At 36.9% G+C, this 16,741-nt stretch overlaps 1 protein-coding gene across 1 annotated transcript in view; it reads left to right on the forward strand.

Moving 5' to 3' along the window:
• Nucleotides 1-16,741, forward strand: part of ehbp1 (EH domain binding protein 1) — a 162,351-nt gene that overhangs the window by 42,956 nt on the left and 102,654 nt on the right. Inside the window, 2 exon segments of the mRNA XM_048191236.1 lie at nt 10,931-11,112; nt 15,285-15,424. Of these exon segments, the coding sequence (XP_048047193.1) occupies nt 10,931-11,112; nt 15,285-15,424 (322 nt within the window).

Consider the following 16,741-nt stretch of genomic DNA (forward strand, 5'->3'; position numbering starts at 1 on the left):
CAAACATAATATTGTCATGCCAATAAAGCATGTGAAGTTTTTTTTTTTTTTTTTTTTTTTTTTTTTTAAATAACTTGAATCCCCCATCCATTTGAAATTTGAGAGAGCTGGTTTAACATGTTTTTGTGAACGGCAGCTTACTTCATACACTCTTTTTGAAGCTCTTAAAGGGTTAGTTCACCAAAAAATGAAACTTCTGTCATTAATTACTCACCCTCATGGCGTTCCATACCCGTAAGACCTCCTTTCATCTTCGGAACACACATTAAGATATTTTTGATGAAATTTGAGAGTTTTTTTCAGGGTTCCCACTGGTCCTTGAAATCCTTGAAAGTTTGTGAATCTGAATTTTTTTTTTTTCAAGACCCTGGAAAGTTTTTGAAAATAAACATACATAGATACAGGTCCTTGAAAGTGCTTGAATTTATTTTGTGCAAGAAGTTTTCTGGAAAAAAATCCATATTATTCCCTCCGGTCCGCTAATGTGTTATTTTGCCAACACTTCGTGGCCTATGCATACTAGCTTACTTGATTTATGTTAGATACATGCATTTACTGGGCTCCAGACTGCGCCTAAAACAGTCTTATTTGCAACCAAAAACATTAATTTGCGAGTGACATTTTTGCTGAGTTCGCCAAAATTTGCATGTTATTTGCGTGTTCTTTGACCAGTAGCCTATCACATTATTTGTTGTGTTGAAGTAATTAAATGAGATGCTGCGAGTGAAAGTTTCACTGAGTTAGAGTGGCAAAATAAGTAGGGAAAAACATCACGCAACAAACCGACGCCAAAGAACTAGCGCTGATGAAAGCCGACTGTGATGTCAACTCGCATCGCCTGCGTCGCTGCAAAAAAACTGCATTTGAACACACCGTTCTGCAACGGAAACCGGGGAAACCGGCTCTGCAGACTGTAGAAAAAAAAATGCAGCGCGTGCTTACCGTTTCTATCAATTGATAAATTATTCCACTCCGCTCATGCGATCATAAGGTCATAAAAGGTCATAAAAGTCTTCAGTACCTTAAATGGTATAACAAGAGTATTAATGATCATTTTGAAGGCGTCTTATATTTTGTGGATAGAACCCCCCGCGATACTCCCTAATGTGATTATTAACTTTAATTTCATTAAATAAATGTAAGCGCTGCATGTTTAAAAGTCAAAAGATGGCGCTGTTGCACATTGTTCAGGCCCTCGCAACGGTGCTTCAGAGCAGCTTGCAATCAATGATTAGCGCACATCTGTCAACCGATTATTTATATTGTAATGTGTTGTAAACGGTTGTAACAATGTACTTTTTTTTTTACTTCCTCATCTGAACTTGAATGAGCAGCAAAAGTAAAGCACATAAATTTAAAAGTCCCGCTGTATTTCGGTTTGTTCATTAATCAGTCAAGTAGTATGTATTGAAATTTCCCCTGTTTGTTATTTGGTTACAGAAACTAACTAATAAACTAACAAATTAAATATATTTATATATTTATTTCCATATATTTATATTTATTTTCAATTGATTCAAGGTAAACTGTTGTAGCTTCAGGAAGGAAAGACTAAGAACATTATTTGACACATATTATTCAATATAAAGATTTAGAAGCATCAGGGTTATTATAGTTAAAAAACTTTTTTCATTGCTTGAAATGAATGTTAATACTGAAATAAAAATGTATAAAAACAAAAAAAACTAAACAAAAACAAATTAATAAAACTTATTGAAAAATTAAAACGGAAAATATAGAAATCTAATCAGATTCACAATATTAACAAAAACTATAATAGTATTAAAGTTGGCATTAAGCGGAAGTTGTGATTGTCTTTTCTTTACTGTGACATCTATCTGAGTGAAACAGCGTCTGAAATGAGAGGGAGGGACTTGATTTCATCCTTCAGGAATTGTTTGGATCGTTGGAAGTTGGCCATTGCTAACAAAATGGAGGCAGATCTGAATGCCCGTTTGCAGTCAGTTGTGGGGGATTTGTCTCCACCGGACTCACTGCCAGCACCCTCACGTTACTGTAAGAACTTTATTTACTGAGGATGACGACGACGGTTAACGGCACTAAACAGAGAGAGAGAGAGAGAGAGAGAGAGAGAGAGAGAGAGAGAAACACACACAAACACACAGACTTATGCACATACACACACTGAATTCTAAATTGTTCATAGAACTCTAAAATGTTGATTGATTGTTCTACTTACTTTTTATGTGTTATTATGTGTATTTTGATTCACTGTAAAAAAATAGAAATCAAATGCTTTGGCAATACATTGTAACAATTGTCATGCCAATAAAGCACACTTTTAATTGAATTGAGAGAGAGAGAGAGAGAGAGAGAGAGAGAGAGAGAGAGAGAGACGAGGATGGTCAATGGCACTAAACTGAGAGAGAGAGCGAGAGAGAGAGACTGACTGCCGGTGCGTGTCCGCTGGCGCGGAGTGAGTGGAGAAGAGTGAGCGTTTTCTGTTCATTCCTATGGAAGTTGAACCTCACGTTTGCACATAGGTTAAGCGCGACTCTCAACTTCAAGAGGAATGAATTTAAAAATGCTCCAGTGGACACGCAGCCTGACTGACTGACTGAGCGTGTCCATCAGGTTAAGTCATTCATGAAAAAAAAATTGTTTGCCATGTCCAAAGAGTGATGTTTTCTAAATATCCTTTCAATGTTTAAGGGTAATGCATTGATCTCTATAAAGTGAAACATCAGCTTTAGCATTTCCCCCTTCCCACATGGAAAGAACCTATATGTGGATATATGCACATATATGAAACCTATATGCGGTGTATATGTACATATATGCTGCATATATGCACATATATGATAATATATATGCTGCATATATGCGCATATATACTGCATATACGTGTATATATGCCACATATAGGCAAAATTGAGGTGCATATATGTGCATATACAGGAAATATAGGTCTCCTGTATTGCTTCTTCATATCCATATATATGCCCTATACATACAAGATATGTCTTCTATATAGCTAATGGCAGGATCTGGTCATTTTGTAGCTCATATCTCATTTTTGACTGTCATACATGATGCCTAGCTCATATTTTCTATTATCAAGGCAAAAACTAAGAATTAATGAAAAAAATTATGCAAGAACTTATGTATGTGCGAATGTAGCAGTTATGTATTTAGACAATTATTTTGTGATTCCACTTGCCATGACCATATTTGGGGTTTCCTGCCGCCATGCTGACTTGGGGTGTTGACGCACTTTGCTGCTTTCCAGTCTGCATGAGACATCACAGCGGTAGGTCGCACAAAGTTTTTGCGGTGATTCAATTAAGGCCATGTTTCATGTAACAGCTGAATTCACATGATATATTTGGATGATTGTAATCCAAAACCCCTCTGTGATGTACATTCAGATGTTTCGTTGATTATTTTTCTTTACTTAAGTTACTTTTAATATCTCTCTTTCTCAGCGTTGTGCGTTGCTGCCGCATGCTGTTTGTATGCTGCACAAGTCCTCATATATTGCCATTTGTGTTATACAGAATAAAGTGAGGACCTGATGGCAAGATTTTTCGCAGTCTGTCTTTGATTACGACACAACGCAGAAAACACACCGCTACACGAACACGTGAAATTGGTCCCACATGGAAAAAACCTATATAAACATATATGTTTCAATATAGGTTTGATATAGGTTTTTAATATATGTGACATATATAAAATTGGCCGTTTTCCTATATTATGTGTACATATATGTACATATATGTGTATATATATATATGTGTATATATGTGTACATATATGTGTGCATATATGTGTACATATATGTGTGCATATATGTACATATATGTACATATAATATAGGAAAACGGCCAATTTTATATATGTCACATATATGTAAAACCTATATCAAAACCTATATTGAAACATATATGTTTATATAGGTTTTTTCCATGTGGGTTATGTCACTGGATCTGCTGGCTGGCAGTTCCAGATAGCTCCGCCCTCGCACCATAGCATGTGACAGGAGGAGACGATAAGTAATATTCCATAAAAAAAAAATAAGGATTGTCAATTTTGATTTCATGGCAACTTTAAGTGAAAATAGTGACATTCATTTCTCAGAAAAGTCACAGGATGAAATAGCTGAAACTGTAAAGGGGAGATATATAAACACAACAAGATGACTAAAAGGAAGTGATTTAAAAAATTTAAGTTCATTGTTATTTGGCGCCTGTTTTTTCCCCCCTATAGGAGCCAATGGCTCCTTAATGGATTTTTTTGTCTTGAGCCCTACGTTAAGTGTTTCCCGCGTGAGGTACTTTGTGTTGTACGTTTGCCATGACATTCACACGCGCACGAAACTACTGCGATGGTACTTCAACATTTCACAGATGTAAACCCATGAGGCAAGAAAAACTTAAAAAGCATAATCATATATCTTAAAACTTCTGGTTACATGAGCCTAAGCACTTAAAATCCATGCAAAAGTTAATATCAGATCATTTTAGAATACAGTATAGGATGTTCTGAATATTCTTCAGTTTTAAGCAAAACAGAAATAAGACAAAGAGAGAGAGAGAGAGAGCTTTTTTGCATAGTTGTTTGACACATGAAAACTGTAACAATGTATTTTACAAGGTAACATGATAAAGTAACCTTGCTCTCACTTGAAATGTGTCCCCACATTAAGTCCTTGAATTTGAAGGTATTGGAGCTGGAAAGTCCTTGAAAGTTCGTTGAATTTGAAGTTAACCAAGGTGTGGAACCCTTTTTTTTTATCCCCCATACAAAGCAACATAATTACCATCATTCAAGGTCCAGAAAAGTCGTAAAGTCCTCTCGTATTTCATCAAAAATATCTTAATTTGTGTTCCGAAGATGAACAAAGGTCTTACGGGTGTGGAACGACATGAGGGCGAGTAATTAATGACAGAATTTTCATTTTTGGGTAAACTTACCCTTAAAGATGAATTTATTGATCTTTCACAGGCCTGGTGTATGTGATGTCTGTGTTAAGAGTCATTTTGGCAGCGGATGCTTGTCCTTCAACAGAGAGCCTGAAAGAGACTGTAGGTCACGGGGTTTGGTGGGTTGTGAAGAGAGATTTATTTTCTGTTGTCTATTGTTATTGTTTTGTGTGTTCATAGGCAGCAGGCAGTGTCCCAGCGTGGGTATGCCGCAGAAACAACATCTCCAGTATTTGAACACAGCTTTTTGTCATTTCTCTCTCTCTCTCTGTCTGTCTCTCTCTGAAGGTATTAAGCTGGCATCTTCTCTTCCTCTCTTTTATAATAGGCTGTTATTGTTTTGGGCTCTTTTATTATTTTGGTGGCTGGTATTATTTTTGATTTCCATAAGTCTTGGTCTGTTGGCTTTGCTCGTCTTTTATGTTCAGCTGGAACAATGGCAATCCCCCAGCCACCGGCCCTACCCTCAATAGCACAATTCCCACAAATAATGACACTACCCCTAATCTGTGTGTGTGTGTGAGCGCCACTCAATGACAGTTTGGGGAAATCACATTTGAATCACAACAGATGAGTGATGACAGACAGAAATAGGCCCTGGGTGATGCCAACTGAAAATGTGTCATCCATCCTCTCCCTCTTTTTCGCTCTTTGTCTGTTCTTTTATATATTTAGATTCAGCTCTGCATTCATGCAGAAACACGCAACTGGCACTTATTGACGGAAAAGCCTATTGTGGCCCATTTCTTTGACAAACACCCTCAATGTTGATACTTCTTTTTTATAGAGCTATATTTCTGATCCCCTCTGGGATCATCTCGGGTTGAGAGCCAAGAACCGGTTCAGTGAGCCAGTTCTTTAGAATGAATCAGTCAAAAAGTCGAAGTATTAATATAATCATTAATTGAATCGGAATCAGAAAGAATTGTCCAATTTTTTTTTTATTTTTTTTTATATATACCTTGCATCACTCTCTCTTCCCTCTACTTTAGTATATTTGTGTGTGTGTTGTGAAGGAAACCCCACAGCCCTGACCCCCACCCCCCATACTGGCACCAGCTGTGGATCAATACTGGGACAGCTGGGACTGCCACCCGCCTAAACACACCACACACATACACACCCTAAAGTGGATGCAGCTCCCGGTCGCACCCCTTTCTTCCTCACGCTTCCTGGAAATGTCAATCAAAGGAAGTTTGAGGTTCACTTTAGGTGTGAAAGCCTGCAGGGGTCTGGTGGTGTTCTCCTCTAACAGGAACACGCACACACACGTAGATGGGAAATGTTAAATAAGATTTTCAGCAATTGAAGTATCATGTCTGCCATCCTTATGGCGTTGGATTATCATTGTGTTAACAAAACAAACATTTAAGCACAGGTCAAAGGCAAACATGTCCATGATACACCCAAAGCCTGTGTACAACACAAACATGTCACAGCACCATGAACGTCATCTAGAGTAATGCTTATTACTGCAGAATATCTTGTTTTACAGTTATTGGCATTGTGTTTTCACAAAACGTCAAACATGTCAACTGAAGTTGGGCAAAAACAAATAAAATAATAATAATAATAAAAATAAAATAATATATAATAAATATAGTGTGTGTGTGTGTGTGTAAAAAAAAAAAAAAAAAAAAAAAAAAAAAAAAAAAAAAAAAAAAAATAATATAAATATATATATATATATATATATATATATATATATATATATATATATATATATCAGTCAAACCAAAATGTATTCAGACACCTTGAACATTCCATTCATTAATACAGTTTATTCACTATAGTTAAAAAAAAAAAATTGGTAATAAAATATGACAAGATCTCAGAGTTTTCATGGTCCGGTCAAAATGTCTGAATAATTTTTGGTTGCGAATTTTTAATCAATTTTACTGGTAGTCCACTGTATGAAGAATTTTTGGGTATAATATGCCAGAGTTTACTTTATTTTGCTATCCTCACTTGCATAAATGAACTATAGTGTCCTGCACCCACTAGTAAAAATATATCAAAAATATCAAAAATGTCTGAATAATTTTTGGTTTGACATTTTTTTATTTTTTTATTTATTTTAGTTTTAGTAATTTTAGTACTTTAACTTAAAATTATTCCAGTTAGCTGCCAAGGCAACATTTCTAATTTTTAAGTTTAAATTTTGTCTAATATATTTATATTTTATTTCATATCAGTTAACTTAAAACAGTCTGATTGTATATTTTCTTTAACTTCCTATTAATATAACCAGCACAAAGCTATTAATGTAATTAGCACTACGCTTTCCGACACTTTGGTAAGAACGTCTCTGTTTTGGGATCAAATGGTGACAGTGGTTTAAAGATATTGTGCAGGATATAAACACAACTTTAGACAAAGTTGCTAAAATTAACATATTTCAACATTTTATAATATGTGACCCTGGACCACAAAACCAATCATAAGTCACACATGTATATTTTGTAGCAATAGCCAACAATACATTGTATAGGTCAAAATTATCGATTTTTCTTCCATGCCAAAAATCATTACGATATTAAGTAAAGATCATGTCCCATGAAGATATTTTGTAATTTTCCTACCGTAAATATATCAAAAATGTATTTTTGTGAGTTGGATCTGGATTACTAAGGACTTCATTTGGACAACCTTGCACCCTCAGATTCCAGATTTTCAAATGGTTGTATCTCGGCCAAATATTGTCCTATCCTAACAAACCATACCTCAGTGGAAAGTTATTCAGCTTTCAGATGTTGTATAAATCTCAATTTTTTTTTAAAAATTGACCCGTATGACTGGTTTTGTGGTCCAGGGTCACATGTTTGGTTAAAATCCACTAAAAAAAAAGAAATGTTGACTTATGTTGATATTCTCTAAATGGCCCAATAATATTTTAATATTTTAGTCTGTTACCAATGGAGCTTAAAGTTTCTTAAAAAAAAAAAAATCTGTTCACTGATGATAAATGCATTTTTATATTTCTATACAAATGTTTAACTCTGTTTTATAAGTAGAAGAGTGTGTCTATGTGTGTGTGTGTCAGTTAATGAAGGATGATATGCCCTTAAGAGATCAGCAGGGGGCAGCAGTCAGACACCCTGGCACCTTCATCTCCCCTCTCCGCCAGGTATTTAGCAATTTTGTGGGTACAATAGCTGCGTATTGATAGTCATATCCCTGTGATAAATTAAAAGTGTCTTATTGTCTCTTTTCATTTTACACATTGTCATAACCCTGGACGGTAATCTGGGGTTCTGATTGACACCGGCAGCCAGGGAAAAGAACACCCTCATTGTTTGCGCTCGTCAAATCTGTTAAACCTAATTCTTCCCCGCATATTTGCATATTCTTAAGTATTTTTTCGGGGAAGGACTAAATCCTTCTTAAGTGTTTGATGCATTTTGAAATTCATTCATAAAGGACCTACATGCACTATTAGCTCGGTATAATGCCAGTGCATAATCTCAGCGATAAGACACGCTTTGGAGCGCTGGATTCTTCAGGGATGACATGCTGTATTTCCGACCGATTCAACAGGGGCTCAAATGTCAACACAAATGTCAAGTGGCTTCGTCGGCGAGCGGTTTTGAATCTTAGACGCAGGTTTTTTCTCCCTTTTATCGTTTTCATTTACTGAAGGAGTCACAGAGGACCATCTCCCGTCCCAGCTGGAGTGGGGGATTGTGGGTAATTTGTCTGGGTGCGAGATTGGCAGGCGGCACTGTTGTTTTGATCGGGTCAGCGCTCGAGCGCTTTACGTCTCTGTCTGTGTTTCAGCCGCTGGAACGTGGGGTGTTCTTCTTCGGCACCTCCGATGGCATCGTTCGGTCAGATTAATCACCTTCAGCAAACTGGAAGAAGGAAAAAGGGTTAGTGTGCGCTGCCCTTGTGAGTCACCTGATTTTATGTGTGTGTGTGTGGAGCTGTATCGAGGCATATCTGAGACGAAAATAGTCACTCTTCAGCTCTCTGCGTCTCTGCTCTGATAAGGGCTCCTCTTTACCTACGGGACCACTGATACATGCAAACACACATGCGCCTGCGAGTGAGATTTCTATCTGGAGATCTATACGTAGTCGCTCCACATATGCACTCAGTCAGGTGTATTAATACAGGCTCTTTAAAAGGCCTGCCGTGAGTGTGTTATACACAGGGCCTTCATTTCTCCCTCTGCTCATTTTGTTTTGGATTACTCTGCGCAACAGGCCTGATGAGATAAAAGTGAAGAGAGCATAAAAGACAGAAAAATAGGCCTACAGTATATGGATCTCACCCATGGAGAAAGCTGAAAAGGATAAATACTTGCTGAACAGAGGGCCAAAAAATGGTTTAAAGCAAGAGAGGAAACTTGCAGAGGGCCTAAAACAGAAGTGAGACAGAGAGAAAGCGATAGAGACGGACAAGAAAGATGCTTGACTAATTTGAGTCATTTCCAGTGTTCATTTCAATGAATTGATTTAGTAACCAGTTCATGACCCGATTCAGTTAGTTTGCATTGTCACTCAAATATGTTTGCAAAAGAGCGCACTGTATACATTAAAATGTGTGTGTGTGTGTATATATATATATATATATATATATATATATATAAACACAATTTCAATGCTGTATTAAAAATTGTGTATTATATAAATGATAATAATCTTATGTTCACTTATTAAAAAGCAATTTGGAATTAACCGATTATCTTTAATTATGAATTTTTACTGTATTTTATTTCTTGCATTAATCATGTTATAAATGTTGTTTGGTTAAAATGTTCCCCTGATTTAAAAAGAAAGAAAGAAAAGAAAGCCATATTAGAGGAAATATATATCAATTTAGATGGATTTTGCATATCAACAATTTTTTTCTGGCCTGTGTTGGTGTTGAAACATGTTTCACGGGTTAAGAGTGATACTTTCATCCAGGAGCAAATTGCTGATACTTAGTCAGGAAGCTGTGAAAATGCCCTAAGAACAAAGACTAAATGTGAAGATATATTTTTTTTGTGGCTTTGTTTAATAAGAAGAGGCAGGTCAGGGAACATCTCCAACTGTGTTTCCGGCCTATCTGGCAAATGGAAAGTGTGCAGGTGGGCTAGTGTTTTGTTTTATTCTATTTTTATTAGATGTTGTCGCCCTGAAGTCATTTGGGCACATGGCTGGTGTCGAACCCTTTTCTTCTCCTCATTATTTTTTAAAACACAATCTGAAACTGTAACCTGAGATATCAGAATTGATGTTTACCAGACTTAATCTTACAAGGCAAAAAAAAAAAAAAATAAAGCAAATGAACAAGAGAGCAAAATTAAAGCCATTTCGAGTTTCCTTTCTAGTCTCGTTAGAATATCCCCACCCTCTGACCTACAGGGGGCGCCATTGACCATAATGACAGGCCAGTTCACTCTACTGGTGTCAGAGGTGATGAACTAATACTAAGAGTTTGGTTATTTAAATTATTTAGGCAAATGAATGCCTTTTAGTTCTGATATGACCTTTTCTTGGTTTGAAAAATCAAGTTTGACATATGCCTGTAAATGGCTTCAAAATGAAACTTCATCTCACTGTTGAGAATTCAGTGTCATTCTATTTGCTGGAATCTTTAGCATTCTGTTTAGTTCATACTTCATTGAGACGGTCTACCTGTATGCACATGTTCCAGGAGTGCTGGTTTCCCCTGTTTAGGTGTGTGTGTGTTTGTATTTGTGTGTGGGCTTTGTACATGTTAAAACAGGCAATGATTTTACCCATTAGTGTGAAGATTAGCAACTTTCATTCATTCTTTTTGATTGTTTATTTTTTCTATTTGTAAAGCATCATAGGGCTATTTTATCATATGCATTTTATGGCATTTGAAACTGTTTATTGATGTCAGTCAATCATATTGTTTAATCAGATGTTTTTTGTAATATTTGTAGCAATTAAATTATGGTTAATTATAGTTTAATTTTTTATTTTTACAGCATGTGAACAACATTTTCTCTATTTTGTGTTTTATTTTAGGAATCACCGTCGGGTCGTCGGAAAGCGCTGGCCACCAGCTGCATTAACATGAAGCAGTATGCCAGTGCCATGCCCACGCAGACAGACGTCAAGCTCAAGTTCAAGCCGCTGTCCAAGAAGGTGGTTTCAGCAACGCTGCAGTTCTCCCTGTCCTGCATCTTCCTGCGAGAGGGCAAAGCCACGTAAGAGCAGCTCACTACACCACCCACACCTCCAAAACCAGCTGACAACACCCACCTTGAAGGAATGCTGCCACTTCAAATTACACTCTCATTCCTTTTCTCTTCACTCTCTGTGCATTTCTGACTTTTCCTTTTGCCTCAGTGACATAGGAAGTGACAATACCTCACATTCCCAACATTCCTTTTCCTGGATCTCTCCCTCTCTCATCCCCCCCTCTCCAGCCCTTCCTCTCTCTCTTTCCCTTTCTGATTTCAACCCATCTTTTTATGCACACCTGTGAGGCTGTTCTGTCTCGTTTTCAGGAATGTTCTGGCCAGGGTGGGACTTAGAGGCCAGAAGTTTAGAACTCGACAAACATGTGGAATAATCCATGCATAAAGCCACCAAGATTTCAAAATGAAAATTCTGTCTTGAATTACTCACCCTCAATGTCGTTCCACACCCGTAAGACTTTCGTTCATCTTTAGAACACAAATGAAGATCTTTTTGATGACAGAAATTTAGTCCAAATTTTCTGAAGAGAATCGATCGCTTGTTATGATGAACAGATTTAATTTAGGCTTTTACTTGCGTGTAAACGTTGATCAGCAAACATAAGCAGAAACTCAACCTAACTTAACCTAACTTGATGCCAAGAGCAAACCTCTTCCGGAAGCTCAAACGTGCTGTATAACATACGAGACTGAATCTCATTGGTTAAGCAGCACATTTGAGCTTGAGGAAGAGGTTTGCTCTTGTGCGTTATTCAAGCGATCGATTCTATTCAGAAAATTTGGAATAAACCGCTCGATTCATATGGATTATTTTTCTGATCTCTTTATGAATCTCTTTAGTGTTAGTTACAAATGCAGTCAATGGAAGGAAATCTGAGAGCGTTCTGTCATTAAAAAGATCTTCATTGTCTTCTGAAGATAAACAAAAGTCTTACGAGTGTGGAACAACATTGAGGGCGAGTAATTAATGACAGAATTTTCATTTTGGGGTGAACTAACCCTTTAAGTTTTTGTGACTAGTAAAATTTAGTAGAGAGACTGAACATACCTAGCTAGATTTCCTGCTAGATAGTATGCAAAAAGCAAAACATCAAATCAGTTATATGTCTGAATACAGAAAGTGTGCATTTGATGGACTAAAGTTGCGGTCACATTTACCATTGTTCAGCGAATTTTCATAGGAATACACACGATCAGGAATTTCACGTGAGGGCAGACAATTTGCCCATGCAGAATTCACAGCGGATTCACCACATTGACCAACAGAAAACTTCTTGGTTTAAAATTGACTTCTGTGTAAGCTGTGCTTCATATATTGCTACATATTGACAACAGACAGTGAGCCATTTTTTATCTGCAAAGTTTTGAAATATTTCATTAAAGCTGCAGACCCTCTAGCGGTTAATAAACAGTACTGCATGCGTATTGCGGAAGAACATTGTAGCTGGAGCTACAATGTGTATTTCTCTGTGTATGTCTATGGCGAGTCACGCAGTTAGGCCGTGTGTCCAGTCCACCAAAGCGTTTTTAGCCAGCTGAAAACGCTAGGTGCTCTGCTTAAAACGCCCGTCTGTGAGCGCTTGAGAGCGCTTCAGCTGCGCAGCGTTTTTTTTCCGTTGAGACGCTTTGTTGCTATGATACGGAATATCCGCGGCACTGTTACTTATAACTGAGGTAATTTACCTTGCAGGTAATTTGTTTCAGACTAAAAAAATGTTGACACAGTGTGAAATTACTTGCTATGTATTTTCGGAGACCAGCAATATTAATTTCTCATTCATTTCGTTCCGTTCTCTGCTTGTTAATGTCGTTGTACAGCAAGAATGTTGTGACAGTTGGCCGGTGTAGTATTTGTCCCGCCCCTCTTCCAATCTGATTTTACTCAAAGTTGAACATTCTTCAACTCGAGGCGACCGGTAAAAAACGCCGAGCTCTCAGCGCTTGAGCGTGAAAAGATGCTCAGCGCCTTTTACGCTCCTGCGTTTAAAAAACGCGGCGTTCCCGTTGAAAACTATTGAAAAAGTACGCTAGCAGCTGGAAAAAACGCTCTGGTGGACACACGGCCTTATTACTGTGATACTCTGTGGCGGGTCCTACCAGTCCGGTCTGATATAGTCAGAATGTAAACATAACAAGTGTACCATAATGATTCAGGGTAAGACAAAAACACGGTTTGGAAAATGGATTCATGTTGTACATATTCATTATTAAATATTTTTTTGTAAATCTTGAACACAAAAAAAGTTGCGGACAGCAGCTTAAATGTGACTGCATTTTAAAGGGTAAGTTCACCCAAAAATGAAAATTCTGTCATTATTAAGACCTTCGTTCATCTTCGGAACACAAATGAAGATATTTTTAATGAAATCTGAGAGCTTTCTGTCCCTTCATAGAGACATCCAACTGAACTACCACTTTCAAGGTCCAGAAAGGTAGGAAAGACATCATTACTCCATGTGACTGGTTTAACCTCAATTTTATGAAAAGTTTTTTTCTTAGTTTTTTTTCTTTTTTTTTGTTTGTTTGTGAAAAAAACATAATTTACCACTTTATTTACGAAAATATTGATCGGCAATGCACGTTCACAAGAGCATCACGACGCATACATTTTGTGTTCATGCAAAAGCTGACATTGTTGCGTGAAGATGCTTTGGATAATATTCATTTGTAAATTAAGTGGTAAATTGTGTTTCTTTGAGCAAACAAAGCACTTGTGTTGCTTCATAAAACTGAGGTTAAACCATTGGTGTCACATGGAGTACTTTAATGATGTCTTTCCTATCTTTCTGGACCTTTAAAGTGGAAGTTGCATTGGATCACTATGGAGGGACGGAAAACTCTCGGATTTCATTAAAAATATCTTCATTTGTAAATCGGTCTTATTTGCGCTGACTGACAGATCTGAAGCGCTCGATCAAACAGGAGATCGACATCAAACAGGAGTAGATCAGTCATTTTTTGTTGGATTCCAACAAATAATACATCATTTTGAAGGTTTTTTAATAGAGATTGTTAGAGAAATTTTGTGGCTCATTTTGTCAGCACGGGTCACATATAACGATTCTGCGATTGACACTTTGAGTGATTTTCTATTAGTTTAAAATACAATTCATAGTTAGTAAGAAATACTTGTGGCAATCAAATTTATATTACTAAGAATTCATTTTCAAATTTTTTATCCTGGGTACTGTTGCTAAGAAAATTTCAGAAGATCAGAAATCAAATCCTGTTGGAGAACTTTGCCTAAGACGTGAGCTGTTGCTCTTTGACATGCTTGTCACAACAAACAGAAGTCATATTGAATATTTCCAGCCACTGGCCTTGAGAATGTAAATATCTTTCCTTCACTCATCTCGCAATATCCATGCTTTCCTCTTTTTTGCTTCTGATCTCTGCCTGCCTCTAAATAAAGGAGGCAAGAAGATTGTATGAGTGTATGTGATTTCTCCCTTGTACTATATGTGTGTTTGTGTGGCTTTTGTGGCATGTGTGTGACAGAGGTTATGTGGCGGAAGTGTAACCGCTCTTAACCCATGGGAATCATGTCAACAGCACACAAATAAACCCCATTACATAAGTTCAAATAAGCTCCATGCCCGCCAGAGAAAGACTGGACCGCATTCATAAAGAAATGTGAGATAGACAGAGAGAACGAGAAAACGGGGACATTGGAAGGGAGAGAGGGAGTTAATCCTGGAGCGTTATCTCGCCGTGCTTGTGAATGCCCTGGCTGGAATGCATGTCCGTATTGCACTGCCTCTTATGAGCAGGACCATGAAGGGCATTCCCTTTACACAATCATCTCTCGCGCTCTCTATGTCAACCTGGCTTTCTTCTCTCCTTCCATCCATCTCCTTCAGTGTAACAAAATGTTTTTTACACAAAAGCACAGTGAATGGAAGGCCATATTCACTTTTTACTAACAGTTTTCAGTGTTTTATGCAAGTCTGGAGGAGTTATCAAAAAAATAAATGAACAATACTTAATCCGTTCTCAATTTAACTGTAGTTAAATCCATAAATTCACATTTTGTGCCAAAATAAATTCAAAACAAGTCCTCGGATTCTGTCTAGGCCTGCTGACGAACAGTCCTAATGAGTACCGTGTGAAGTGTCTCATTTATGATAATTTCATTAGATTTATATTGTGCTTTTGTCTGTTTCTCTTTCTGTGTGTAGTGATGAAGATATGCAGAGTCTGGCCAGTCTGATGAGCATGAAGCAGGCTGATATCGGCAATCTGGATGATTTTGAAGAAGAGAATGAGGAAGATGAGGAGAACCGAGTGAACCAGGAGGAGAAGGCCGCCAAGATCACAGGTGAGACTTGAGGCATGATTTCATATGAAAACCCTTTACCAGTGGATCTGCTAATTCTGTACAAACACAAGACCACCACAGAGATTTTCTGTTTCTAGTTTTTTTCTTTTTGTTCTGTTCCTTTGTTTAATCTGTTCCAGTTCTAATTGTTTGCACAGTATTTCACTGCAGTACAAATGCAGTGAAATGTAAGTTTTTCAGGAGTTTTTTTTGTTTTTGTTTATTCTGTTCTATTTTGTTTCTTGTATTTTAATTTTTTTAATCAATTTTATTTAGGTTATTTTTCTTTTGTTTTATAATTATTAATTGTAAATCTATTAATTTTTTTTTTTTTTTTAATATCTTTTTGCTTTTTTCCCTTGTTTTTTGTTTTGTTTTGTTTCTTCTGTTCTGTTTTTTTTGTTTTTTGTTCTATTCAATTCTATTTTTTTCCCCCTAGAATTTCCCAGTTGTGGTTACCGAAGACTGTATGGTTCAGTTGTATAAAGTGTATAAACCAGATATTTATTTCTAGATTGCAATTGAAGAACTAGAATAGATGTGTGTGGATTTTAGGTCCCTTGTAAATTTCAGCGTATCATTCTTCACTCTTAATTTCTTCAGTCTCAGTTCAGTTCATGTACAACGGTTTTATTTGAGCTACAGTTTAAAGGTGCCCTCGAATGAAAAATTTAATTTATCTTGGCATAGTTAAATAACAAGAGTTCAGTACATGGAAATGACACACAGTGAGTCTCAAACTCCATTGTTTCCTCCTTCTTATATAAATCTCATTTGTTTAAAAGACCTCCGGAAAACAGGCGAATCTCAACATAACACCGACTGTTACGTAACAAGCGGGGTGTACGCCCCAATATTTGCATATGCCAGCCCACCTTCCCAACATTATCATTATGAAAGGCATTAGACAAGGGCAGAACGTCTGGATGTGCACAGCTGAATCAACAAACTAGGTAAGCAAGCAAGAACAACAGCGAAAAATGGCAGATGGAGCAATAATAACTGACATGATCCATGATAACATGATATTTTTAGTGATATTTGTAAATTGTCTTTCTAAATGTTTCGTTAGCATGTTGCTAATGTACTGTTAAATGTGGTTAAAGTTACCATCGTTTCTTACTGTATTCACGGAGACGAGCCGTCGCTATTTTCATTTTTAAACACTTGCAGTCTGTATAATGCATAAACACAACTTCATTCTTTATAAATCTCTCCAACAGTGTGTAATGTTAGCTTTAGCAACGCAGCATAGCCTCAAACTCATTCAGAATCAATGTAAACAATATAACAGTATACAATACTCACATAATCCGA

Source organism: Megalobrama amblycephala, linkage group LG5 (genome assembly GCF_018812025.1).
Source record: "Megalobrama amblycephala isolate DHTTF-2021 linkage group LG5, ASM1881202v1, whole genome shotgun sequence".
NCBI lineage: Eukaryota > Metazoa > Chordata > Actinopteri > Cypriniformes > Xenocyprididae > Megalobrama > Megalobrama amblycephala.